Below are 25,680 nucleotides of genomic sequence, written 5' to 3' on the forward strand. Positions count from 1 at the left end.
CCACCAATAGTAAGACGGAACTTGAGAAATACCTTTCCGAAGCAACTGAGGACACAGAAATGAAGCTTGATCTCCTAGTGTGGTGGAAGGCATCTGAGCAGAGGTTTCCAATCCTCTCTCGCATGGCACGTGATGTGCTTGCGATACCAATCTCAACTGTAGCTTCAGAGTCTGCATTTAGCACAAGTGGGCGCATTTTAGATGACTTTCGTAGCTCCCTTACTCCATTCATGCTTGAAGCTATAGTATGTGCACAAGATTGGTTGAGGTGGTCAACACCTATTGACATTGAAGAGAATCTTGAGGAATTAACTATGCTGGAAAAAGGTATATTATCATTTAGTTTCTTCATGTATTTTTTTCATTATTATTAAGTGCTTCACTGTATATCCAAAATATTAATATGTCCATGCATCATTTCATTGCAGAACTAAAAGAAGAATTGGATGCCAAGAGAAAAGGAAAACAAGTAGCAACCGCAACAACGGGAAGCAACTCCATCCCCGAATCATCTACAATTTAATTATTCAGACTTTGTTCAGATTTATATTTCTATGTTACTAGTGAACATCTATTTCTATGCCTTTGCAGCTTTGCTGGTCTATGTCATTTGATAATTGTCATTGGTATTTGTTATTTGGTACTGAACCTATTGTGAAATATGTGGCAATTGGCTGAATGTTGTTCAAACCTTAAATTGTGCTGGAGTGTAATTTGAGATATAAATTATTAAATTGTCCTTGATTCCTTGTTGACCGCTTCATGTTTAACTATGTTTAGTTCAGACTTCAGAGTTTGGGTAAAACGGGTTACCCGAACCCGAACCCGAACATTTCGGGTACCCGAATCTTCGGGTAGTGATTCTAGATACCCGCTTTTGGGTAGTGATTCTAGATACCCGAAATTTTCAAAACCCGAACTACCCGACCCGAAGTTTCGGGTAAACCCGAACGCCCAGGGTAACTCCTTCCTACGACGTCAAAACGAGGCGTTTTTTGATGCATTGGAAAGAAGACAATAAAAACTTTCTTTTGGTTCTGGTCCGAGCTCCACAAGTTTCATCGATCAATCTGTGTGAAAATGATAAGGTGCTATGTCACCTATTTTGGACCAAGTCGGTCTTGTATCGTGTTGAGCTTTAAGTCCAGGTTGAGGACGCCCCCACCTGGTCACCCTCAACCCTAACACGTCCCCCTATGGTATAAATTCAGTAGCAGCCGCCATATTAGGGTTTAGGATTTTGTTTAGTTCTAGTTTACCATTGAGAAATAGACATCTTCATTATAACTGTGACGTCAACTCCTTTTGCTGTGAATCGGAACCCCTGTTCTTATTCTTTACCACTATGGCGAATAGTTCTTTTGTAGTAAGAGCTTGAACCCCATACTTATCTTTGCTTTATACACATCTACAATTTCAGATTGCGTGCTTATACTTTCTTGCTTATGTTTTTCGATTCGTTTGCAGGGAAAAGCCTTCTTAGCAAGGTCAATCGAGTTGTGCTTGACTGAAAACTAACGGAGCAGCGGTATAACGGTTGTAGGGGTTCGAATCATGTCTAATTAGAAGCTCGGATCGGCAACATCGAGTTCTCCATCAATCGAATCTATCATACTTATCAGAACATTGGGCCAGTGCTACATCAAGTGGTATCAAGATTCAAGTTAACCGTAAAGTATACGTTTGTTTTCCCCTTTAGATTCATCTCATTTTCATTATCTACCGTCCAAAAAAACAAAAAAAATTAACTTTCCGCTGTCCTATGGCCTGTTTTAGCCTTTGCAATTTTGTTTCAGATTTGTTTTGTTGAGTTTGTGTCCGTGGTCGAGTCGTTGTTGCTGGTTTCGTGTGTTCGTGATCGTAGTTCAATTGCCCGTCACTGTTTTTGTTTCCACCGCTATCCCATCCACCTTTGCCCAAACAACAAGTCGAGCCCTCATGTTGTTTGACTTGCCCCCGCTAGCCGCATTGTGTGAACTCTCACCGCGCAAACACTAGATAGGTCGCAAGCCGACGTGTGTTTTTCATCTTGCATCGTAGCCCACCTTATTTCATCTGGCGATACCTATTGCTGCATACACCAGGGAAGCTTTGCTCTAAGCTATTCGCTTGCTGAGAGGTTTTGCTCAGCCATATTTCTACGTTGGCGCACAGGGACATTTTGCCCTAACCGCGCCCATGCGTTCTGCCTTATTTTTAACCTCCAAAAACCCGTATTCGGAGGCCCTTTCTTAAAACAGGCATAATTTTTGCATACGAACTCCAAACAGTGTGATTTTTTTGAAATAGGCTGAAATTACATTTTGCATCCAACCATGACCTGAGGAACTCGTTCAGAGCAAAAATAGAATCCTAAAATTCACTTTATAAGTAGGAGATCTCAAGCTCCAAAGTTGTTGCACGCTTTTCAAAGAACGTGCCTGGTTTTCTGTAGTCTACCTCTTAACTCTGTTGTTCAGACTCAAACATTTTATGGTTCCATTCCGTGTGTTTCCTGTTCGGAGAAAAATATAAAAAAATAGATGAAAAAGTAAAAAAGTTGCAAAAACAACGACAGGAGGAAAAATTAGGGAAATAGATAAAAATAATTGCATGAGTTGCTGGTTGCTTGTTATTTGAGTTGCATCCATCATTTATTTGTTCCAACTTATTGTGCTACACCTAGGGATATATCTTAGCCAGTAACGGTGACTAGTACTTTGGATACTTATTTAACTTTGCTAATCTATTTTCGATAATTGCTGATTCCTTGTTGTTATATTATGCCTACCCAAGATAAACATATACTTCTATAAGTAAAGGTTCACCTTGCAACTGTTACACTCAAACTTGATAACAGATTGTACCGTTCTACTGGCTTTGGTAAGAACACTTGCAAGATGGTGGTAAACCGCTTGAGCTATTGCACTCCACTTTCACCACCATCCGATAGCTGTTAGCTGATAGGGATAGTACCTTGCTGTTATCTTTTGCTATCTTCTAAATATATTAGGAGGACCAGGGAAAGGAGTGGAGTCCCCTTCGGACTTTAACGAGTGTGTGTCCAAGGATAAGCTTACAAGGCTTCATTATGACCAGCGCACCTACATCAATGAGAAGTTTGAGGAGATGATGAAAACTGTTAACAATATGATTACACGAATTGAACAACGGCCTTCTGCACGACGGCCCCGACATCAACCACCTATGGGTGAGGAGGAAGAGGACGATGATGTCGGCCTTGATGCTTATCGTCTTCAGTGTAATCGTCATGGTATGGGAGGTAATCATAATCTAAAAGAATGTTTACTATAATTCCTTTTGCTGGTATTGCTGACCCTGACATTTATTTAGATTGGGAATTTAGTGTTGAAAAAAAGTTTAATTCTCATTTGGTTCCAACTGGGTACAGAGTTAGACTTGCTACTATTGAGTTTACTAGTTTTGCTCTATTTTGGTGGAGTGATCTTTGGACTGCTTCTAACAATACCAATGCTATACCTTGACATGAAATGCTTTAAAACAATCTATGAAATCTCGCTTTGTGCCTACTTGTTATCAACATGATTTGTGTTTGATGTTGCAAACTTTAAATCAGGTTGATAAAGCGGTATAGGAATATTATCAGAAGCTCATTATTGGTTTAGCATGTTGTAACAATATGAGGATGATCAGGATACTTATGCTAGATTTTTTGGTGGTTTGCATCATGATATATATGATATCCTTGATTATAAAGAATGGACCAGCTTCAGGCAATTGTATCATCCTGCTCTTAAGGCTGAAAGAGAAGTACAGGGACGACGACAACAACAAAATTTCAGGTCCAACCTTGGAAGATCTTTTCTGCAGCGTTCCGACCTCGACAAGCCCAAAGCACCTGTTGCTAAGCCACCAATGACAATGCCGGCTACTGCACCTACTTTTAACGTAAGTAATGTGTCTTCTGTGCAATCCCAACCGTAGAAGAAGGTTGTTTCTACTGGTGCTTCATCGAGCCGCTCCACCAACATCATGTGCCACCGCTGTAAAGGCATGTGACACGTCATGAAAGATTGCGCGAGTCGTCGTGCATTCATTGCTACCATTGATGGAGGGTATGTAAGTGATAGTGGTGTTGAAGATGATTTAGCTCTTGCTGCTAACCATGTTGCAAATTCAGAGAGCGAAGAAGAGACTATTGATCATATGATCTATTCTTGTGCAGCTTGTGTTGAGTACATATCTTGAGCACGAGCTGGAGAAACTACAACACCATAATTTGTTCAACATGTTCCTCATCGTCAAGGATTGTCATGTTTGTACAATAATTGATAGTGGGAGCTGCAACAATTTGGTTAGTTCGGATTTGGTCAAGAAGCTTGGCTTGACCGTATGTGTTCATCCAAACCGTATCACCTCAAATGGTTTAACAATAGTGGTAAGACAAAGGTAACTCGATCTACGAGAATACACTTTTTTTATTAGTTCATATCATGATTATGCTGATTTTGATGTTGTATCTATGCAAACATATTCTCTTTTATTAGGTCGTCCATAGGAATATGATAATGATGCTTTATATAATGATAGAACTAATACATATACTTTGATGCATAAGGGTAAAAAAATTATTTTACTTCCTTTAATGCCTGCTGAAATTGTGAAACATGACAAAGAGCTTGCTGAAATTTCTAAGAATGATCATGTTTTAGACCCACCTGCCCAAAAGATTAAATTGAAAGGAGGTGCTTTACTTGCTAAGACATCTCTTAATGCTGAAAATTATGTTGATTCAGCACCATGCTGATTCAGCACCATGTTGTACCATACTTTGCAAACATGTTTTATTTTCACATGATACTACTCGTATGTCTCGCAAATTGCGTGCTATTGTCACTCATTTTTTGCAGGAGTTTGATGGTGGGATGGGGTCGAGGATGACTCCAATTTAAGAAGAGGAGGATGATGAGGACATTACTATGCTGGATACACCCGAGATTTGGTCTTCTACGAGTTACAAGTCGTCACTAATTTGGTCTTCACGTCCGGTTCGGACTTAGCCGGCCACCCTGAATGGAAACGCCAATATCTCCTTCATACGACATCGAAACGAGGCGTTCTTTGATGCGTCAGAAAGAATACAATGAAAACTTTCTTTTGGTTTTGGTCCGAGCTTCAGAAATTTTGTGGATCAATCTATATGACCATGACAAAATGCTGCGTCATCTATTTTTGGTCAAGTCAGCCTTGTATCATGTTGACCTTAAGTCCAGGTTGAGGATGTGGCAGAACCAACCTGAATTATACCGGCTCAAGTACGTGAGTCCATTCCTGAGGGCTCCAACGTGCTTCAAACGGTATAACCCCTTGGCCTGTCGGGTAACGTCCCGATAAACCACCGACTGCAGGATCAAACAAGGTACCCCGCACGAAGGCGAGTCCAGAGATACGAATGCCATCACATTTTACATCACAGGCAGATATATTACATGAGTGTTTAAAAGTGACATAACTTTCCCAACCGGGGAAATTATTACAAAACAAACATGAGTTTCAGGTCATGCAGCAGAGTTTAAAGTACAGCATTGTACACGTCGTCAGTGCAGATGTCATGCTTGCCCTTGCATGACATCACTCGGAGGGGTCTGCGTTGGCCGGGGACGGGTCCCACTCCACGGACCAACCATCAGACAGAGGATAGGGCCACGGTACAGGCAGAGCTGAGCCGTCAGGAGGATTACCTGAACAAAAGTTATAAGGCAAGGCTGAGTATTCTAATACTCAGCAAGGCTTACCCGGTTATGCTATACATAGCCATGTAACTAGATTTATGAAGGCTTGTACTACTTCTGGGTTTAGTTTTCAGCTGAAAAGCAACAAAGAGTAGATCCTTATTTTTAGTTGTTAGTTTTCAGATTCTAGTTGATTATCCATTCTAGGTAGGCACCTATATCTAAGCAAGCATGATATAATCTTTGGTCAAACATCATTCTTGATAATTATGAAATTTCTCTTGTTACTCTATGTGGTAAAGGGATCAAGCAGTCTCAATCTGCGTGAGAAGCGGACGATTCTAAATCGAATTCAACCTTGCAAGGATCAACCTAACTCACACGCTTGGAACACCAAAGGGTCGTTCCGAAGCAACCGTTTGCCTTTCATTCCGACTCGTGGATCAGAGCCACCACAAGCGACTGCAGGACCATACGCACTTCCAAAGTGCAGGACGTACGTCTGTAGCGCGACTACAAAACCCGTACTCCTGGTTGCTCTTGCAACACGTATTCCCACACGTCGAACTTAAGTAACAAGAAGAAGCAAGACGAGTGGTGGGAGGTATGTCCACTCCTCGGACCGATTGGTTACTAGGCTTACCGCTTACCATATTTCGTGGCATGTGGTTAGTACTTTAAAACGCTTAACCCGCACTACCACACACTGCGACCTTATCAAATTCAACAACACAGACGGGGTATCATCTCAACCATGATATCTCACAAAACTCCCGTCCGTCCTTCTTATAATGATAACAGGAATGTAAACATTACAACTCCTATATCGTGCGAGTGACAGGGAATCACCCGACTTCTACCGGTCGTATTAGCATAGCAGCTAGTCGGACTCAAGTGCTAATTTTCAATACATTGGTTCCTAGGGAAATGCAACTAGGGTTTCAAGCAATTCCTAAGAACTTAATGCATAGAATACGTAAATAGATATAGATTGCAGTGTAATTAAAATAGTGGATTATGTCCAGGGCTTGCCTTCTTGTGTAGGGTTGGGGGCAGTAGGGTCAAGGTTTTCCGAACTTTGGTTCGGAGCTTCAGTTAGACCCTCGACGGCGTCTCCTGAGTCTGCAGGAATTTCCTCGGCTGGGTCCGCGATCAGCTCGTAATCACCGTTGGCAAGAGTAGTCGGGTCTACATGATATGCAAGGATATAAAATTAAAGAATGCACACTCTTTTATCTTATTTCATAACAAAGTTATAATTAAAAGGTAATATTCAAGAACTCATGAAACCAAAAAGGGTTTTAGCCTTGAATTATCATTGATATTCAACTTATGATTATAGTATGGATTTAATTTGAAGACAAGAATTAAAATTTTTCAAGTTTAAATTCAAATTCAAATTTGAATGTAAATCTTGGGTAAATAAAGTTATAAAGTTTTGAAAATTTAAATATAGATCAACTGCATACTTAATGGATTATGACAAAGAGATCTAATTAACTAAGCTTTAATAGACATGTTTAACTAATCCTAGTATAAATTAAATTGAAATGTCTAAATTTTAAAAGAACTCAAGTTACAAAATAAGAATAGGTTTGAAAATTCTATACTAGTTCATACATAATCTATAGAATTTGTATACCAAAAATCATTATTAACAAAGTTAATATGTAGGAGCTATGCATATTAAACCCCCTTATCTTAGATTTAAAATAGATTCAAAAATATTTAGCTTCATACCAAACTTACTTAATAGAAGTTGTAGAGTTTAACATCTAGTTTCCAACAAAACTAGTTTTGCAATTTTTGGAATTTCCTACTATTTTCTATTGATTTTACAAGCCAGCAGCACTACTCACATGAAATAACAAAAACTCTTACACAGAGGTCCCTGGTCAGCACTATTCCTCTGAGTCTATTGGTTTACAAACAGCCCCTCAGGCTTTAGCTCCTTCTAACCCAAAGTCCCTAGCTTCAGTCAAAGAGAACACGTGACATTTGACCGGCATGTCCTGTCGTCGGTGATCACCGGCGGCTAGGGACAAGGGGAGGAAAGGCAACAGTGAGCTCTTGTGCACCTGTAGGCACCGGGAATTCGTGTGGGGAAGCTTGTAGCAGTGGCACGACTAAGACCGGCGGCCGGCGGTGGGGAGCAACGTCGAGGACAGCACTCCGGTGCTCTTGGGTGACGGTGGAAAGGTCGAAAAGCTTCCTGGTGAAGTGAGAAAGCTCAGGACAGGGTCAATTGGGGTTAGGGGAGGCCGGAAGATGGGGTTCCACGGTGAGGCCGAGGCGGCGGCGGCGGTGCTTTGTCGGTAACTAGGTTCCGACCAAAATTGGGGAGCACCGAGGGGTTGGCGAGCATCAGTAGGGCACGGGGAAGTTGCTACGGGGGTCGATGGGGGCGCGGAGTGCTTGGTGGTGGCTGCCCACGGCGATGCCGAGCGCGGCCGGAGTTGGGAGGGAGAGGCGACTGCGGGATGTGGGTTGGGTGCTTAGGAAATGCCAAGGAAATCGGGGGAACAGGATGTAGAGATGCTGGCGGTGTTAGTGCGCGCGAAAGATAAGAGCTTCAGGGCTTGCCCGGGGGTGCTCCACGGCGGCGATGCGGTGGCGGCCGACGGGCGTTCGGGCAGCCGTGGCACGCACAGAAGAGGACAGCGGGGAGGGGCTACGGCGGCGGCCAGGAGTAGGGTGACGCGTGGGGAAGAGAGCAGGCCAGAGATGAACGGCGGCGAGGGCAGAGCAGGCCAGGGGGAAAGGGTCTTCGTCGGCGGCAGAGCAGAAGCAGAGGGAGCAGAGGGTGTGCAGAGGTAGAAGAAGGGGGAAAGTCCAAGGGCTGATTTGGAAAACTTTGAAAGCTTAGGGGTCTCTCAGTAAACTAAAAATTCTCACTGATCTAAAGATCAAATGAGAAAAAGTCCAAAATGAAAGTTGTAGAGTTTTTCAAGCTCTACAAACTTGCTTTAGGACTCAAATTCAAAAACTCAAAGTTTGCAACATTACATGTTGAATTTTGAATAGGGTAGAATTTAAATTACCCCTGTCCTTACCAAACAAAGTTTTGATCAAATTTTTGACATATTTGCAAACATTCATGAAATATCATGATGACAAGTACTTTTTACAAGTAGGCCCTCAGGTAAACATGAAAGTTACTTTTATTCTACAGTCATTTTGCATAAAAGACACTATGGCTTATGTTTATTTACAAATAGGCCCCTATTTTTACTTAAGGGCTTATTTTTCCTTATGCTAACATAAAATTAACACCTAATATTATATTCCCCTAGGTTTCTAAGCTACCTTCCAATCCACACACCTTGCACTTAGAAACCTATATTGCATAGGAATTACAAATACACTCCTATCCCTTTGTACTACCCATATCAAACATGCCTACTTTACACTAGAGCTTAGAGTCTATATCCTTTATTACCTGGATGTCACATAGGATGCCCCCACCTGGTCACCCTCAACCCTATGACGTCCTTCCTTCGGTATAAACTCAGTAGCAGCCACCATATTGGGGTTTGAGATTTTGTTTAGTTCTAGTTTTCCATTAAGAAACAGATATCTTCATTGTAACTGTGATGTCGAGTCCTTTTGCTGTGAATTAGGGTCCTATTCTTGCTCTTCACCACTGTGGCGAATAGTCCCTTTGTGATCAGAGCTTGAACCCAATATTTGTCTTTGCTTCGTACAATCTGCAATTTCAGATTGCGTGCTTTTTCTTGTTTGTGTTCTTCGATTCGCTTGTAGGAAAAAGCCTTCTTGGCGAGGTCAATCGAGTTGTGCTTGGTTGATAGTCAACGGAGCAGCAATGTAACGGTTGCAGGGGTTCAAATCGTGTCTGATTAGATTTCCGGATCGCCAACTCGAGTTCTCCACCAATAGAATCTATCATACCTATCGTAAGATCAGACCAGTGTTGCATCATTTAGGCTAGCAGCATGGAAAAAGATTATACACTAAAGTTGCTCTAATTCACCACCCGAATTCTGTGTTTGGATGGTAAGGGCAAAAATTTAGGGGATGTTTCGATGCTAATTAGGAGGACTAAATATAAGCTAATTATAAAACTAATTGCAAACTAATTGCAGAAGGCTAGGGCTAATTCGTGAGACGAATCTATTAAACCTAATTAATCCATAATTAGTACATATTTACTTTACTGTAGTATCATATGGGATAATCATAGATTAATTAGCCTTAATAGATACGTCTCGTGAATTAGTCTAGAGGTTATGCAATTAATTTTATTATTTGTATACGTTTAATACTTCTAATTAGTAACAAGTAGCTACACGAGTTCATGTCGAAACGATGATGGCGAAGTTACGAGGATTTTATCCACTGTTGTAATTCTGTTCGATCATCCACACTAGAGATGTTTTGAGCTTCTGCTGGATCAGAAAGGTGGCCATGGACGAGCACGGGAGCTCCAAATGTCCACAGCGAACGACTAAGGATTTGTCTGGAGAAGTTAAAACTGAGTGCTAAACTTTAGCATATATTAACATTTACACATATGCTATAGTATTTAAGTCTTAACTAAAATTTAGTCTACTCCATTAGCACTTCCGTTTAGATGAGGTAGTGCTAAAACTTAGCACTTTCATCCATTAGCATTTGAATCGAAACGAGATCTAAACCAAACTCGCCTACCACTAATTGCATTGCACGTTACGATTCATTTTGAAACACTTCTCTTGCGCTATACTGAACTGAATGATGGTTAGGTTACTCCATTTTCTTCTCAGTTTCTTTTCGTATACAAACAAGAACTGATCCCAGTGTCTGAACACGTATTTTACTGAGAGGAAGAAGAAATAAGTTACAAGACCCTGATTAGTCTCGGATCTGACTGGTCTCGGAGATGCGAAACCGGGCCTAGGTACTTAAAAGATCCGGGAAGAGCCAGCAAAGGATCTTTGAGATGTCCAGGGCGACCGCGCGACTAAATTAAAACATACTCCCAGGAAGATCGGCACTAGCATTACTATCACTTTTATAGAGAGGAGACAAGTGGAACAAAATTCGTCAGCACATTTAATCGAGAAATTAAACTGAACACGATGCAGTGGGCAGTTCACAAGACATCAGGTACAAGTGAAATCAGACATGTAAAGTTCCAAGTTATTACCACAGTACTGCAAAACAAACTTTCAAGCGTTTAAGAGCAGGTACAATAGGATCTAGTCAGCTGGCTATAAGCCTTATTTTATTATATTTATGCTGAGGTGGAGGAGAGAAGAGAGAAGAGAGAGAAGGAGCTGGCTGTAGGATAGTAGCCAGCTCATAACTGGCTATAGCACAAATTCCCAGACTGATGTGAGAGAATGAGAGTATGCAAGTGGATCTAATATTAATTACGCAACACTCTTTTAGCCAACATAATAGCCAATCTATTATATTTGTTGACTACAATATTAACTTTAGATGACATAGCAAACTCTTATAGTCGGCAACGGGCTAAACTACTGTTCTTGCTCTGACAACACGAGCAATCGCAAGTCTGCAAGACTGCGACGCTGCGTGATAAAGCTCGCCACGATCACTGGAGAGTGGAAAGTCATCCCTACCCTAAGCCCTAAGCCATCCCCGTTCCTGACTACAGCTATGCTGCAACGCGCACCATGAACGACGATGGCATGGGAAGCATGCTCGGCTCCGGCGACGCGATGAGGAAGCCCGGCCCAGCGTACATCTGTGTCCGCCGCGGCCGCGGCATGTCCAGCTCCACGTCGTTGCTCCCAGTACTGCTCGCGCCGTCGTCGAGCTCCTCGGCCCGCGGCGGCCGAGGCTTCTTGTGCGCGTCCCAGCTCTCGGCGGACGACGACGCGCGGGCGCGGCTGATCGCCCGCGTGTTGCCTTCCCGGCGCGCAGCAGAGGAGGACGATCGGCTGCTCGGGCGGTCGTCGCCGCTGGACGGCGGCGGCGGACTACTCGTCTTGTCGGCGTCCCACCTCTCAGACGAGGACGCGCGGCCGGGACTGCTCCTGGTGCTGCCCGTGGAGCGCTGGCTTGAGACTGACGACGCCGGGCTGGCCGGTCTGGCCTTGCGCGCGTCCCACCTCCCCGCGGTGTCGGCGCGCCCGGGCTTATTGGACGGCGGCTCGACCGCGTTCTTGCGCGCGTCCCACCTCTCGGCGGCGCCCGCGCGGCTGGGCTTGGGCGGCGGCACGGGGAGGACGACGAGGACGCACGGCGGCGTCGGGAGCAGCGGCAGCATCTTGCTCTTGGGCGGGGTCGGGAGCAGCGCCGGGAGAGCCGCGTGTGCCATGGCAAGGTGCACGCGCGCGACCGGTATCGCCATGGATCCAAGGAGAAAGAACGCCGCAAGTGAAAGTGAGCAGAGCAGAGGAGATGAGGCGGAGAGGCGATGGCGATTGCCCGTAGCAGCATCAGATATATAGGCCTGCCCAGGGATGCCGCCATGCCGGATGCGCCGGTCGAATCCGCGCAGTGTGCACCAGGTGAGTCGGACTGTCGGAGTCGGATTCGAAGTCTTGTTCGGAATTCAGAGACGTGCCGCGTGGGCACCACGGCATCTCTCTCCGAGACGTCACCTCGTCCGCCATGGTTTCTGCTGCTGTGGGCGCAACACCGACCTAGCTCAGCGAGGAGCCACCCACAGGTGCTAGACAGCCACAACTGTAGCGGTAGCGGCGATGTGCCTGAAATCCTTGTCTTCATGGTACAACACCTGCTCGGTTGCACCTGTCACACGGGAAGTTTGGAAGGAAAGGAATGCTCGGACTTTTCCGGCAGGAATGCAAGCAGCAAGTTGCAACTTGCAAAGTAATCCCTTAGGCGTGTAGGAGAGCACCAAGGTTGTACCTTTATTGTAATTTGTAAATTCAGTGAGCTAAACATAGGACGCATAGCATTGCCATCTCTTTCTATCTTAATATAAAGATACATAATTCTCTTGCGTATTCGATGAAAAAGGAACTTCGCAGCTGCTCGGATGCCTGTGTGGAGAGAGGTAAATGAAATACGTTTTCGAAGCCTCCGCAGAGAAGCAACCTTCTGGGTTCTTAAAGTTCCCACCGTCTATTTTGTTAAGAAAGGCCGGGATAAAACCTAACTCGAATTTTATTTTTATTCTGAAAGAAAACCTAGGATAAAACTAGTTTGAGTTACCAATTATATTGTTGCACTATTTATCTTTAGATCATCTTTTTGAACACTATATATTCTTGTCTCGTACCGATGGATGGTAGGTAGGCCAACATTCCAACATGTTTCAGATATGAATATGTAGATTGTGAAATTGCACGTTCATCTGGAGCTAGTCCATGTTTTTAGCAAAGAATGCTCGGAATTCTTTACGCTCAAATCGAAACAAATCCAATCAAGAGAGTACTTGCACACGTATATCATGATGATAAATCCATTTATTGGTAAAAAAATTACAGTACACGGTTCATATTGATGGCAGATGAACAAATTTGAATCATGAAATCAAACATCAAACATGCAAGAGTAAGTTTTGGGTAATCAGAGTTACCCCCATCCCATTAGCGCCGATGAAACAAACAGTACATGCTCCTAGTACTTTTCTATTTTCTAACAACATCATCTTCTTCAATGCTTCATCCCTGCTACAGTACGTGCGATTTGCTGCTGATTGCTAATAACGTCCCCCGTGTGTTACAGCGCTTCGCCACGCGGATCATCAACGATGGCATGGGAAGCATGCTCGGATCCGGCGAGGCGATGAATCCGGGTCCAGCGTAGAGTGCTCGCTGCGGCAGCGGCCGTGGCGGCGGCATGTCCAAGTACTCTATGTCGTTGCTTCCAGTACTGCTCTCGCCGTCGTCAAGCTCGTCCGTCCGCCGCGCCCCGGGCTTCTTGCGGGCGTCCAAGCGCGCGGCGGTCGACTACGCGCGGCTGCTGGGGCGGCGCTTGCTGCTGTCGCACCCCTTGGTGTTGCTGCGCGCCGAGGACGACGAAGACGTCAGGCTCATCGGTTTCTTGTGCGCGTCCCACCTCTCCTCGGAGTCGGCGCGGCTGCTGCTGCTGCGCCCCGGGCTGCTGGTTCTGCTCGCCGAGGAGGAAGCCGCCACCACGTTCTTCTTCTTGTCGCTGTCCCACCTCTCGCACGAGGACGCGCGCCCAGGCCTGCTGCTCTCGCCGTCCAAGGAACGCCGGCCACCTGACGATGAAGACGGCGACGTTGGACTGCCGCCTGGTTTGATCTTGTGCGCGTCCCACCTCTCCGCGGCGTCGGCGCGGCTGGGTTTGGGAGGTGATGAACTGGGAAGGATGATGGCGCACGGAGGCGTCGGGAGCAGTGGCGGCATCATCATCATGCACTTGGGAGGGCTGGGGAGCAGCCCGGGAAGGGCTGCGTGCGCCATGGCAAGGTGCACGCGGGCGACAGGGATCGCCATGGATCAAGGAAGGAGAGGCACTGCAAGCACCGCGCGATCGAGCAGAGGAGACGAAGCGGAGAGACCAGGAGCTGATGAGAAAGTTACGGCCGTGGAAGTTGAGTTATATAGGGCCGCCGCGCGCCGCGCCAGTCGTCCCAAGTCCGATCGAACAGGCATTCGATGATTCCGACTGGGAACGAAGGTCAGGTTCCGAGCGCCGCGGATGAAGCGTTGTCGCGCCGACTCGGCGCTCGTCTGACTCCGACTCGGATTCAGCTGCCCTTTCCTCTACCTGGCGAAGCGTTCTTGGATTCATCCACTCCACTCCCTCCGATCGACATGCTTTGGAGTCTGAAGATTGGCGGTATCTTAAAATTTTTTGAATGTTCAGATTTCTTTTGTTGCAGGTGAGTACATTGATCATATTCTATGATGTGCAAGAACTAGATCAATTTGTTGCTTCAACAGATCAGTTTCTATCCCTGATGCGTACATGGGGTGTTTAAACCCAACAAAAAGGGTCTGTTAGTCCTTGTTTTTTGACATGCATACCTGAGAAATGTGAGTTGGATGTGGATGTTAGAAGCAATATGCCTTCAATTAAGGTGGGGACTGGTAACTCCGTAAGAGAGATGAAAATAAATGAAGCTAAACGTGAGAAAACGCAGAAAAGACCTAACAGGCCGGCCCAAAATGCAGAAAAGACCCAACAGGCCGGCCCAAAACAAAGAAAAGACCGCTCAACCCTAGCACCCCTCTCCTCTCGCTCCCCACGCCCGTCTTCCAGGTCCAAGCCGGCAAGCTGCGCCGCCACAGCGAGCAGCGCTAGACGCCGCGACAGACACATCCCGGCCGCGCGAGAGGTCCGACGGGCTACGGCCACCGGGCCACGGACAAGATGATGCCCTCGAGCCAGCCCGATTTTTCGCCCTCGCAGTTCACCTCCTCCCAGAATGCCGCCGCCGACTCCACCACCCCTTCCAAGGTCCTCTCCTCTCGCTCCCACATCCGGGACTCAACCTTTGGCCGCCTTGGCAATGGAATATTCTTGCTCCCCTGAGCTAACTTGTGTTCGGTGGTTGAGTTTGCAGATGCGGGGCGCATCAAGCACTATGCCGCTCACCGTCAAGCAGATCGCCGACGCGCAGCAATCTGGCACTGGCGAGAAGGGCGCTCCCTTCGTCGTCGATGGCGTAGAGACGGCTAATGTACGGGGTTTAACTGTATCTTCATCTTTCCGTCTACATTTCCCAACGTTTCCTCTTCATCATGTTTTGATTTGTTGATAATGGACGTCTTCTCGCGGTTAATTCGGCCGCCGGCGGTGGCGGTTCCCCTTTCAGATTCGACTTGTGGGGATGGTCAATGGCAAGGCAGAGCGGACGACAGATGTGTCATTCACGCTCGACGACGGCACTGGTCGCCTCGATTTCATTAGATGGTGAGACCATTTGCATGAATCACTTCCTCTAAATTCCAATGTTCTTTTTTTTTCTCTGGTTCAAGGGTGCAACTTTAGGTTCTAAATGTATACTGATTATGATGATACTACACTGTACAAGCCTTAGCCATTTGCCTTCTTGATAATTAAACCAAATTTTAGCAGCATTAGGGGAACACAGTAGAAGTTTAATGTAAAGGGCACACTGTTTGATTAAACACAATGCAATGCAGGTGTGTACATGCTTAGTGAACTTTAGAGCCATTTGTCTTGTTTTCTAGAAAAGAGGGTCTGTTTCAATGTTGGGCCAACCGCCCTACCATTCAACCAAGGTCTTCATGGCCTACTATGTTGGTTATATTTGCAATTAGTTATCAGTTTCCTTGCTCATATTTATTTTGTTTCTGTTTCTGTTTCACAGGGTGAATGATGTTTCAGATTCTTCTGAAACTGCTGCTATTCAGTAAGTATAAGCCAAACCTTTACGTTGTTCCTAAAGCCTAGTTGCCATACTTTCCTGTGGAGGGATCATCACTTTTTTCTCTCTCTCCCTTTCATCCTGCTTATCAAGGAATGGTATGTATGTCTCGGTGATTGGTAGTCTCAAGGGACTTCAAGAGAGGAAGCGCGCTACTGCTTTCTCAATCAGGTATCCTTGCAATAAATTCATTTAAACTGAACAACTCTTGCAGTTCAGCATATGGATGACATATGGATTTTATTTCAGGCCTATAACTGATTTCAATGAGGTTACGCTGCATTTCATTCAATGTGTTCGGATGCATATAGAGAACACTAAATTAAAGGTGTCACCCTTTCTCGTACTAAGGTCCATGAAATCCCGGTGCTATCTTTCCCATGCTTGTCTCACAAGGCTTCTGTTTTACACCGTAGGTTGGCAGTCCTGCACGAACCAGTTCTTCTATGGGAGCATCAGCCTCAAATGTATTCAGTGAATCAAGCACGCCAACATCTTTGAAATCTAATCCAGTAAGTTCAACATATTTGAAATCTAATCCAGTAAGTTATGGTTGCAGTTATTGCATTGATCATTTAGTCGAAACTTTCAGATTTCATCATGTCTTGCTGATTCCTATAGGCACCGGTGACCAGTGGTGCAAGTGGATCCAACGAGACTGATTTAAACACGCAGGTGCTGAATATTTTCCGTGAACCAGCGAACATGTAAGTTGCATATCCATGCCCTCCCTTTGCCTTGCACTATATTTTGTCTAAGCCCTCCAGATAAAAGTTTTTTTACACCTGATTGTCCTTTTCTTTCTCATATTATCTGTTTCTTACCAAAATATGATGCGCCATCTCCTATCCGTAGTTTAAATAATTACCTTTTCACATAACAAATAGAAAGTGATTTTTTTGCAATGCCTGGGTTAGCAAGTTGCTCATTTATGATTTATTTGTTGTTATATCGCTGACAGTGAGAGTGAGCATGGGGTGCACATTGATGAAATAATCAAGCGGTTCAAATTGCCTGAGAATAAGATAAGGTACAGCTCTTTCCCCTCTCTTTCACTAGCGTGCCCACACACACACACAAAAAGAAGAGAGTATTCTCAGTGGCAAATATTTTATACGGCTTTGTTTGTTATGCAGGGAGGCAATTGTTTATAATGTGGATGTTGGGCATATTTACTCAACAATCGATGATTTTCACTACAAGTCAGCTTACACTGACTGAAGTTGTATCCAAAATCAAGCATATTTACGTGGCATCTTAGAGGATTATCTATCGTTTGAGAGACCTGATTCCACCTCCTTGTACTGACCAACTCAAGAAGAAGGATGGTATCGACTATCGAGGAAGGCTGTTTGATGATATTAAACCTCTCTAAGATGATCCTATGTGTATGGGTTATGGAAATGTACTGCTGTTGTGTCAATTGGTTGATTTGTATCATCTGATGAAGTTGTGACAGTGACGATTAGTAACCCTTCGGCTCGGGGTGGTAGGTGTTTATTATGCTGCTTTTTTAAGCAAGGGAGCAACTATGTTTTGCCTGGGGGAGTTGCATACGTTCGTTACCAATCCATGGATGGGATGGATCAACCAAACTAATCGAGAATCAATCATGCATACTTGTACCTGAACCTGCATCCACCAATTCATCAAGTTATAACTATTCGTCCATGTGTGCAAGCACATAACAAGAGGTCTTGCCTGGATCAGATTGGGTTAGATGAAGACATCGGAGGTAATTAAAATTAAGATTCAATTAAGCTATTACAATACAGTACTGAAGTGATTATCCACAGCTACCTCTCCATCGATATTGAAAATCATGCATTGCAAACTGATCCAATTAGCCTTGTAAGTCCGGAAGGAGCATTTTGTATCATCCGTTAAAATGTCAGTCCGGAAGGAGCATTTTGTTACAAATCTACTGTAATTAGCCTTGTAAGTAACCCAATTAGGGCTGGCTGTCCAACTCCAGCTTGAGGAGGGTAGGTATTGGAAGCTCTCTACTACTAATAACGTTGTGTTGTTTGCATAACAGTAGCGTTTGCATAATATATTTCTGAAATAATGAATTACTGAAAATATTAAAAGCTAGGCCTTTCTCGCGCGTTGGGCCAAACTGGGCCTTCTGCTCCTGCTTTCCTTTGCTGTGCACTGGGTGGGCCAGTTCGACCCCTTCTCTCTCTCTCTCTCTCTCTCTCTCTCTCTCCCTAGCGGCGGCGACAGGGCGAGAGGCGCCGCCCTTGCCAGTCTTCGTCGGGCGCTTCGCCGGCCGAGGGTATGTCCGCATATTCCCTTTCCCTTCCTATCCTTCTGTGCGAAATCGAACACCCAAACCCCTAAAGTATGCTATTTGTATTGGGATCTAACCATGTATTTTACCTAACGCAGTGGAATTGTGGAAATGGCGGACGCTGCGGCGGCTACGACGCTAGAATGGGCAACCAAGGAGCCCTGCCTCATGGGGATCGACGAGGCTGGCCGTGGCCCTGTCCTTGGTATACACTTCTCTCCCGACTGGCTGGTTAATACGCAATGTTGCTTGAAACCTTTTGGGTTTTTACAAGTTTTCAGTAGGCTAAAGTGAATTAAGATGAGCACTCGCGGAAATATGCAATGTTTCTTGAAATTGTAGTTGGTTTGAACTCATGGCATGCCATGAACAGGACACGTATTTGCAGGGTTTGAGCAGAAATGAAGTTTGCCCAAATTCACTTCTTGTTACTGCTTGTGCAGGTCCAATGGTGTATGGATGCATGTACTGTGCGCGGTCTTACAATGACACTCTTGCCACCCTCAAATTCGCAGGTCATCTTCACTTTTTTCCTTCTTCATCTATTTTTTGAATCTGATTTGCTTGGTGGCTATGTTAGTTTGCAAGGCACAGCTCAATAAGGTTAAAGTTGTTTTAGTTCCAGAGACATGTAAATATAATTTAATTTCAAGTACATCATGAATGATTCTGTGACTTTGAGCCTGTATTGGAGAGAGAAATGGGTTAGCTTGGTAATTGTAACACCATATCTTTTCAAGTGCTGATGCATATAGTTACGAACTTTTAAATTTGTGGACGACAAAATGAACACATGGGTAGGTACATTGAACATATTATTCTTGGTACATCCTGAATTTTTCCAAACCAAAGCTGGGAGCTTGGTGCAGCCTGATTAGGTGCTGCTAAAGTGCTAATTGCAATCCTCTTCTTGCTTCCCTCGTTTGCCAAACATTCTCTTCTTTAATCCTTTTTTCCATAAACTCATAAGTTGCACCTGCTTCCATGTGCATCGTTCTTGTAGTGCAAAATATCAGTTTCTGACATTTTAGAGTTGTGGTTGAGACAGCGCCTGTTTATCTGTGGCATGCTGACATATTGCATGAATCCAACCTTTAGAGTGGCCAAATCTTAAATCCATCTAGGTAGTTTGTGATGCTTACTATCGTAGGACGGTCCATCTAAAAGAGTAGGTTGAATATGCTACTGTCCATGGGCCTTGAAAAGTTCAAGAGTAGGTGTGCTATTAGCACATTGACTGATAACTAATGTAGCCTATTGGTCTTGTCTTCGTGGACAGACTCAAAGACCTTGAAGGAGGAGCAAAGGGAGGAGCTATTTGAAAGTTTAAAGGTCAATAGCTCTATTGGGTGGGAAGTGGATGTCATATGTCCAAAGGACCTATCTGCTAAAATGTTAAAAAGGTATGTCTAGTAACCTTTGTACCTCGTGAACTGCAAACTTGATCTTTTATCTTAATTAATAGTCTCATTGTTTCAGGTCGAAAGTAAATCTAAATGAAATATCACATAACTCTGCCATGGGCCTTGTTAGAAAAGTTCTTGACATGGGAGTACTACTGGCAGAAGTAAGAGCATATGTTCTTGAATACAAAAGCACCTCTTGTGCAGTTATCCATATAAGATTATCCACCACAGTGTTTCGGTAATTTATTCCTCCTTGAAAAGGTATATATAGATACAGTGGGGGATCCTGAGAAGTATCGGATCAAGCTGACTGAAAAGTTTCCAGGCATTAAATTTGTGGTTGCCAAAAAAGCTGATAGCCTTTACCCAGTTGTTAGTGGGGCAAGTATAGTGGCAAAGGTAATGTTCCATATGAAATTTTCTCATGTGACTACATTTATATAGGCTTAAATAGTTCTAATGTCTTAATGTTCAACTGCAGGTCACTAGGGACAGGGCCTTACGGAACTGGGTGTTTGATGAAACAGCTCTGAATATGCACATGAAAACTGGATCAGGCTATCCAGGAGGTAACCCTCATTGTATGGGATTTTATGAAACTGTAATCATATGATTGTTTCATTAAAAAACATCCTAGTTTATGGTGCAGACCCTGATACAAAGCAATGGCTAGAAGATCACAAGCACCCGGTATTTGGCTTCCCGACCCTTGTTCGTTTTAGTTGGGGAACTTGCACGCCCTTCTTCAAGGATGCAGTTGAGGTTACATGGTGTGTTCAAATTTTGAATTTTTATGCTCCCATGCTTTCTTTGTTGAATAAATTTTCCTCTGTGAATTGCAAACTGTGATTCTGATTGCTAGTATGATTTGTGCCACATGGAATGGACATGAAGGGAGTCCGATGATGTTGATGAAGATGCAACTAACAATGGAAGAGCCAAGCGACAAGTCAAGCTTTCTAGCCTAGGCTTTACTGGTTTCAAAAGGAAGACTGAAGAGATCGAATCGAGTGGAAAAGGCCGTTGCAAGTTCTTCCAGGCTCGCAATCTTGAGCTGGTCAGGAAGTTCCAATGATGTGTGCTAACTGGGCAGTTAGTTGTAGTAGAGAGTATTCTTCTGAAGTTTGATTTGAACACTCGCAAGCACAATGAAAAGCAACCTTCTGAAATCAAGTAGAAAGTCATGGATCGAAACTTTGGTGGAGCGGCAAATGCTGGACAGGTGTTTGTCATGTATTGTAAGGAACTGATAGGAATTGTAGGCTGTAACTTGGCTGGGATGGAAATCAGGACTATTGGAAACGGATGGAAGATGATGATGGTCTTGACCATCTCTATCTCTTTACTTGTGCTCGCACGCCGCACCAGTTACTCGATGCTACCACAAGTTTGTTTTGTTAGCAAAGCTCATGGTAATGAGCTAGTGCTAGAGATATGAGGGAGCAAAATTTTTTATGCTGCTGGATCAAGGATTTCAGCTAACCCCATCATCACATTTTTTATGCAATAGAAGAAGTACAAAAGTATATGTTTGCCACACTAGCTACAGTACACACCATGCTCTCCAACAACTACCACTACTGTACATGACTCTAGCTTAGATCAACTAGCACTCTAGCAGCTTGGTTTGTTAAGCAACATGAATGGATAAATATATTTTATTGAGTGAACCTTCACAACAGATCCATTGTCGTCTAGTCCGGTTAGGATACCTGGCTTTCACCCAGGCGACCCGGGTTCAAATCCCGGCAATGGAACATTTTTTTGCTTATTTTTTTTAATGCTCCCCGTCCCGCATTTTTTTAATAAAGTCCCCCATTCTTGTGAGCAGAAAAACAATGTTCCTTCTTTCGCCATTTCCCAGCTGCCCAGTTTGACGAGCTGATAATAAACATGATAAGTTCCTGGGGCATTGCACAGTATCTAAGGATACCATTACCATTGCACCAGAGTCTTTCTGGTTTCCGTTTACAATCATCTGATATCTAGAAAGTGTATGCATATTTAAACAATTGAACAATCGAGAAAGTAACCAATAAGTTTCCTTTCTTTAATATACTCAAATGTAGCAATAATGCGCATATGTGCACAATAATTTCCGAACAAGTCACCTCACCGCTGCATGCAGAACAGGACCAGGCCGCCCAAGGTGCTGTAGTAGCAGCTAGCGGAGCGCGCATGCAGCCAGGCCGCAGGGTCCGGGAGGGCGTGCGCCTCGCCGTCGGAGAGACTGATCTTGAACTGGAAGTGGCCGTTGTTGAAACTGATCCACGGCAGCGGCGTGGCGCCAGTGCCGGCACACAGCGGCGAAGCGGACGCGGTCCGCGTGGGACAGCAGCCAGCCGAGGACGATGCCGGCGATGCGGCGAGCTCTGGCGGGAGGTCCGACAATGCCGGCGTCGGCGTCCGCGTGACGCATGGTCTGCTGTTACTGAAGCAGATGCCCAAGATGCGATCGAGCCATCAAGCCTTGAATAAACCAAACGACTCGATCCCCATTCTCTAACTGGGCGGTTTCCAAATCTGCAAATGGGCCTTATTAGAGTGGTGGTGTGGTACATGGGCGAGATATTCACCAGCCCATGCCCACTCAAAAATTTAAAAAACCCAGCCCATGCGCTTCGGTCAAAGCAACCGCAGTACGAGAATCTGATTCCGTAGAAGCTAGAGGACCAAGATGCAAAAAGCGGGAAACAACTTCCCCTCCCTCCCTCCCTATAAGCAGAAGCAGTCGCTCGATGGCGCCCGCCTCCCCTCGCCGGTGCCGTGTGTCCTCTCGTCCGCGCACGCCCAGCCCACCTCAACCTCCCATGCCGGAGCCCCGCCACATCGCCGGAGATCCGCCGTACTGGTGATCCCCGGAGCAGACGCGATGGACCGCCTCCTGCTCTCCCGCCCACCCCTCCCCGTCGCGGCCCACGCAGCTGCGGCCGCCGACGGCGACCTCCTCGAGCTCGACGTCCTCTGGCCTGCCAGCGCCTACGCCTCGTCCGTGGTTGGACTCGGCCTCCTCGCCGCGCTCCCGGAGGATGAGGGCAAAAAGAAGAAGCGCGCCGCTGGCGGGGGCGGGGGCCCCGCCCGATCCGCGGCGCGCCCCGTCCCGGAGGCCGCCGGGATGGCCGCGTCCGGGATGGCAAGGTCGGCGCCGGTGCGGATTCCGTCGGAGCCAGCGCGGAGGGGTAGGTGGGCTCAGGCCGGCGCGGGGGAGGACGCCGGGGAGGCCATGGTCCCGCCGCACGAGATCGTCGCGCGCCGCGCGGCCGCGCACAGCTCGGTGCTGGAGGGCGCCGGGAGGACGCTCAAGGGCCGCGACCTCCGCCGCGTCCGCAACGCCGTCCTGCGCCGCACCGGCTTCCTCGACTGAGGCGGAGGCGAGTCGTCACGTCGCTTTCGCGATAAAGTTTTGACCATGTTTTTTCCCCCCTTTGCGATTTTGTTTCCCGATGTGTTTCCGGTCCGGCTATTTTGATTTCATCCCCTGAGGAGCAAGGGGTTGAAAAATTTGAGGTGAGGTGAGTGAGCAAGGACTTAATTACGGTGCTGTTCCATTCCATCACGCATATATGGAAGTTTTGGCCTTTATATTTGTTCAATCCGTGTGCTGTGTGTTGAGAAGAATTTAGTTGTTAGCTGAGCTAAGAAATGTAGTTCCTAATGAATTATGCCCAGTTCTATGCTTATGTTTGGCTACTTGCTAATAATGCCTGAACTGGGAGCTTCCCGGAGGTGATTCATGCAGAGAATGGATGACAAAAATGCTAGATTAAGTCGTTTGTGGTTATATTTCACAGAAAATTCTTTTGTGGTTAGTGACAATTGGTAATTGGAATTGTTGAATTTGGAATGTTACCATTACTTTCTTCTTTAATTCATGTTTGGATTTTGTTTAGTTCTCTTTTTCTGATAACCTTGTTTGTAATTAATTGAAGTAGGTCTGTCCCTATAGCATGTTTCCATTTCTAGCTTCTGATATTGAAAATTCATCTGAATAATGGAAACATGTAGTGCTTGATATGCAAACTTTTTTCTTCCTCTGTTTTAGAGATTATCAAAATTGGTCTGGATAAATGGTATTATGGCTCTAGTTAGTGCAATCCAATTTTTTTCATGTCAAACATAGTGACTTAGAAAGCTGAAAATTGATGTGAACCTGGCTGCTATTTTTCTTTTGGGCTTTATTTGTTAAGCATCAGTTGTGTTCATATATACTAGACTGTAGATAAATTAATTTCAAGGTGAAACGATATGAGTTGACAGTGAGAATATATTTATCTCTACTGAGTACAACTTATCTCAAAAGACCATAAATTAGATTTATTTGTAGTCCTTTTCAGCAATAGTTGGTGCTAGGTCAAAAAGATCAACTTTGATATTGGAATTATCATTTGTTGCTAAGATATTTGATTATAAGAATGGTTCATCCTCCAATTTACTCCCATCGCTTTTATTCATGGATGAGGACCACAATTGTAATACTGTAGCGCTACTTATGAAATGGTCCTATAATTTGAATGCGGTGATTGGCTTGGCCAGTGATTCAAAGTGTGCAGAGTCCTTCAATTATCTCAATCAAGACACAGCTAACATGCATTTGCTATCATGTCCTGTGCCATAAAGTCTTTTGTTTGGGCCATTTCAAAACCTTACGATTTAATGACATTTGTAAATTAACAAAAAGTTGCTTTGTGTTAGTAGTTCTCATATGTTTGTACAGTGCAGTTAGTTAGATTTCTGTAGATGGCACATTGCCACCAACAAATAATTGAATGTTACATACATGATTGACTTGCGCTGAGGCTCTTGAATAGTCTCTTATGTTATTGGCTAACACTGTAGCAGAAGGCTATTCCAACACCATGACAAAGTCATGCTGTTGAAATTTGGTCAAAAAGAACAGCCATCTTTCGTGAATGACAGTTGTTGAAGGTTAAACTCATAATTTCACTTGTTCGTTAGGTTGCTCTGCACTTGCCGACTTCGTGGATCCTCTCCCAAATATATAAATCTATTTGAGTGGGTTCCATTGCGTGTTCTTTTATGAATATACTCGATTGTGCTTTTCAGTTCTCAGATATCATGATCATGGGAACAGTTTTGCAGAAAGCGACTCACCATTTAGATACATTATTTTACTGCAATGTTAGGCTCATACTTTGGCTGTTAATGGAGTGATGCCGACCTGAAAGTGACACTGCCTTTATGCTTAACCATTCGATATCGCTTTCTAAGATTTGGTCCACCGATCTCCCTTTATTCGATTCCATCATGCAACTGTGCTTATAAATTTCGTTGCCCTGTGGGCGTTTACATTATGAACCCAACAGCTCTGAATATGCAATGTATCTTCCATTCTGTACTGCTGATGACGACTCCAAATTATTTGATGACCATATGTGATGTCCAGCTCATAATTTTGATTTGAATTGGTCCAGCTCATCTCATTGGTACAGAATAATAGCCTTGGATGCTTTCATCCAGTGATCATCAGAATTTAAAAGGCTCTGTATGCTGTGCTGCGATGGAACTTTGGGGGACCACTGCCCAATGAAATGGTTTGCTCATGCCATCTCACAGATCTCCAACTCCCTAGACTATTTCAGAGTTGTTTTTTATGTTTCAATATGTGATGATCTCATTGTCGTGTGGGAATACTCTGCATGGGATATGTTGCTTCACGGCCATACGTTTGTGGTTGCAATCCTGATCAGTCAGTGTGTGACTCATGTGCTACCTGTACACACTATTGCCCAGCTTTTGGGTTTTCTTTTCCCCTGTATTTATTTCTTAGTGAAGTTCCATTTACTGATGGCCAAAGTGATTAGTGTTGCTATAAACTGTAATCACCACACTGATAAGGATCAGGTGCGAACATGACGGTTATTTATCAAGATTGTACTGCACCACACCAGTAATGTATCAATCTGGGAATGAATGCGGTTGAAAGCAAAAATGGATGCCCATCTGGGAATTCCTTAACGCTGTACT

General features: G+C 44.7%; 4 protein-coding genes and 1 non-coding gene across 5 annotated transcripts; 4 read left to right on the forward strand and 1 right to left on the reverse strand.

Moving 5' to 3' along the window:
• Positions 1 to 11,313: 11,313 nt before the first annotated feature.
• On the reverse strand, positions 11,314 to 12,012 carry LOC112884380 (proline-rich receptor-like protein kinase PERK14). The gene has a single exon (XM_025949759.1). It carries the CDS (start codon positions 12,010 to 12,012, stop codon positions 11,314 to 11,316), a length of 699 nt encoding a protein of 232 aa, XP_025805544.1.
• A 2,822-nt stretch (positions 12,013 to 14,834) lies between these two features.
• On the forward strand, positions 14,835 to 17,513 carry LOC112886092 (replication protein A 32 kDa subunit A-like). Its single transcript, XM_025951874.1, has 10 exons — positions 14,835 to 15,062; positions 15,169 to 15,285; positions 15,421 to 15,518; positions 15,940 to 15,981; positions 16,090 to 16,167; positions 16,246 to 16,324; positions 16,413 to 16,508; positions 16,618 to 16,703; positions 16,958 to 17,026; positions 17,133 to 17,513. The coding sequence occupies exons 1-10, from the start codon at positions 14,976 to 14,978 to the stop codon at positions 17,215 to 17,217; spliced, it is 837 nt and encodes a 278-aa protein (XP_025807659.1). The 5' UTR covers positions 14,835 to 14,975; the 3' UTR covers positions 17,218 to 17,513.
• A 640-nt stretch (positions 17,514 to 18,153) lies between these two features.
• LOC112886833 (ribonuclease H2 subunit A) lies at positions 18,154 to 21,040 on the forward strand. Its single transcript, XM_025952837.1, has 9 exons — positions 18,154 to 18,274; positions 18,388 to 18,494; positions 18,733 to 18,804; positions 19,569 to 19,692; positions 19,769 to 19,856; positions 19,957 to 20,094; positions 20,177 to 20,264; positions 20,345 to 20,465; positions 20,590 to 21,040. The coding sequence occupies exons 2-9, from the start codon at positions 18,401 to 18,403 to the stop codon at positions 20,768 to 20,770; spliced, it is 906 nt and encodes a 301-aa protein (XP_025808622.1). The 5' UTR covers positions 18,154 to 18,274; positions 18,388 to 18,400; the 3' UTR covers positions 20,771 to 21,040.
• A 338-nt stretch (positions 21,041 to 21,378) lies between these two features.
• Positions 21,379 to 21,452, forward strand: TRNAE-UUC. Its single transcript has one exon. It is a non-coding gene; the product is annotated as a tRNA-Glu (tRNA).
• Positions 21,453 to 22,433: 981 nt separating this feature from the next.
• LOC112884153 lies at positions 22,434 to 23,462 on the forward strand. Its single transcript, XM_025949505.1, has one exon. It carries the CDS (start codon positions 22,568 to 22,570, stop codon positions 23,057 to 23,059), a length of 492 nt encoding a protein of 163 aa, XP_025805290.1. The 5' UTR covers positions 22,434 to 22,567; the 3' UTR covers positions 23,060 to 23,462.
• Positions 23,463 to 25,680: the final 2,218 nt, after the last annotated feature.

The sequence above is a fragment of the Panicum hallii genome, chromosome 3, assembly GCF_002211085.1.
Source record: "Panicum hallii strain FIL2 chromosome 3, PHallii_v3.1, whole genome shotgun sequence".
In the NCBI taxonomy this organism is placed as follows: domain Eukaryota; kingdom Viridiplantae; phylum Streptophyta; class Magnoliopsida; order Poales; family Poaceae; genus Panicum; species Panicum hallii.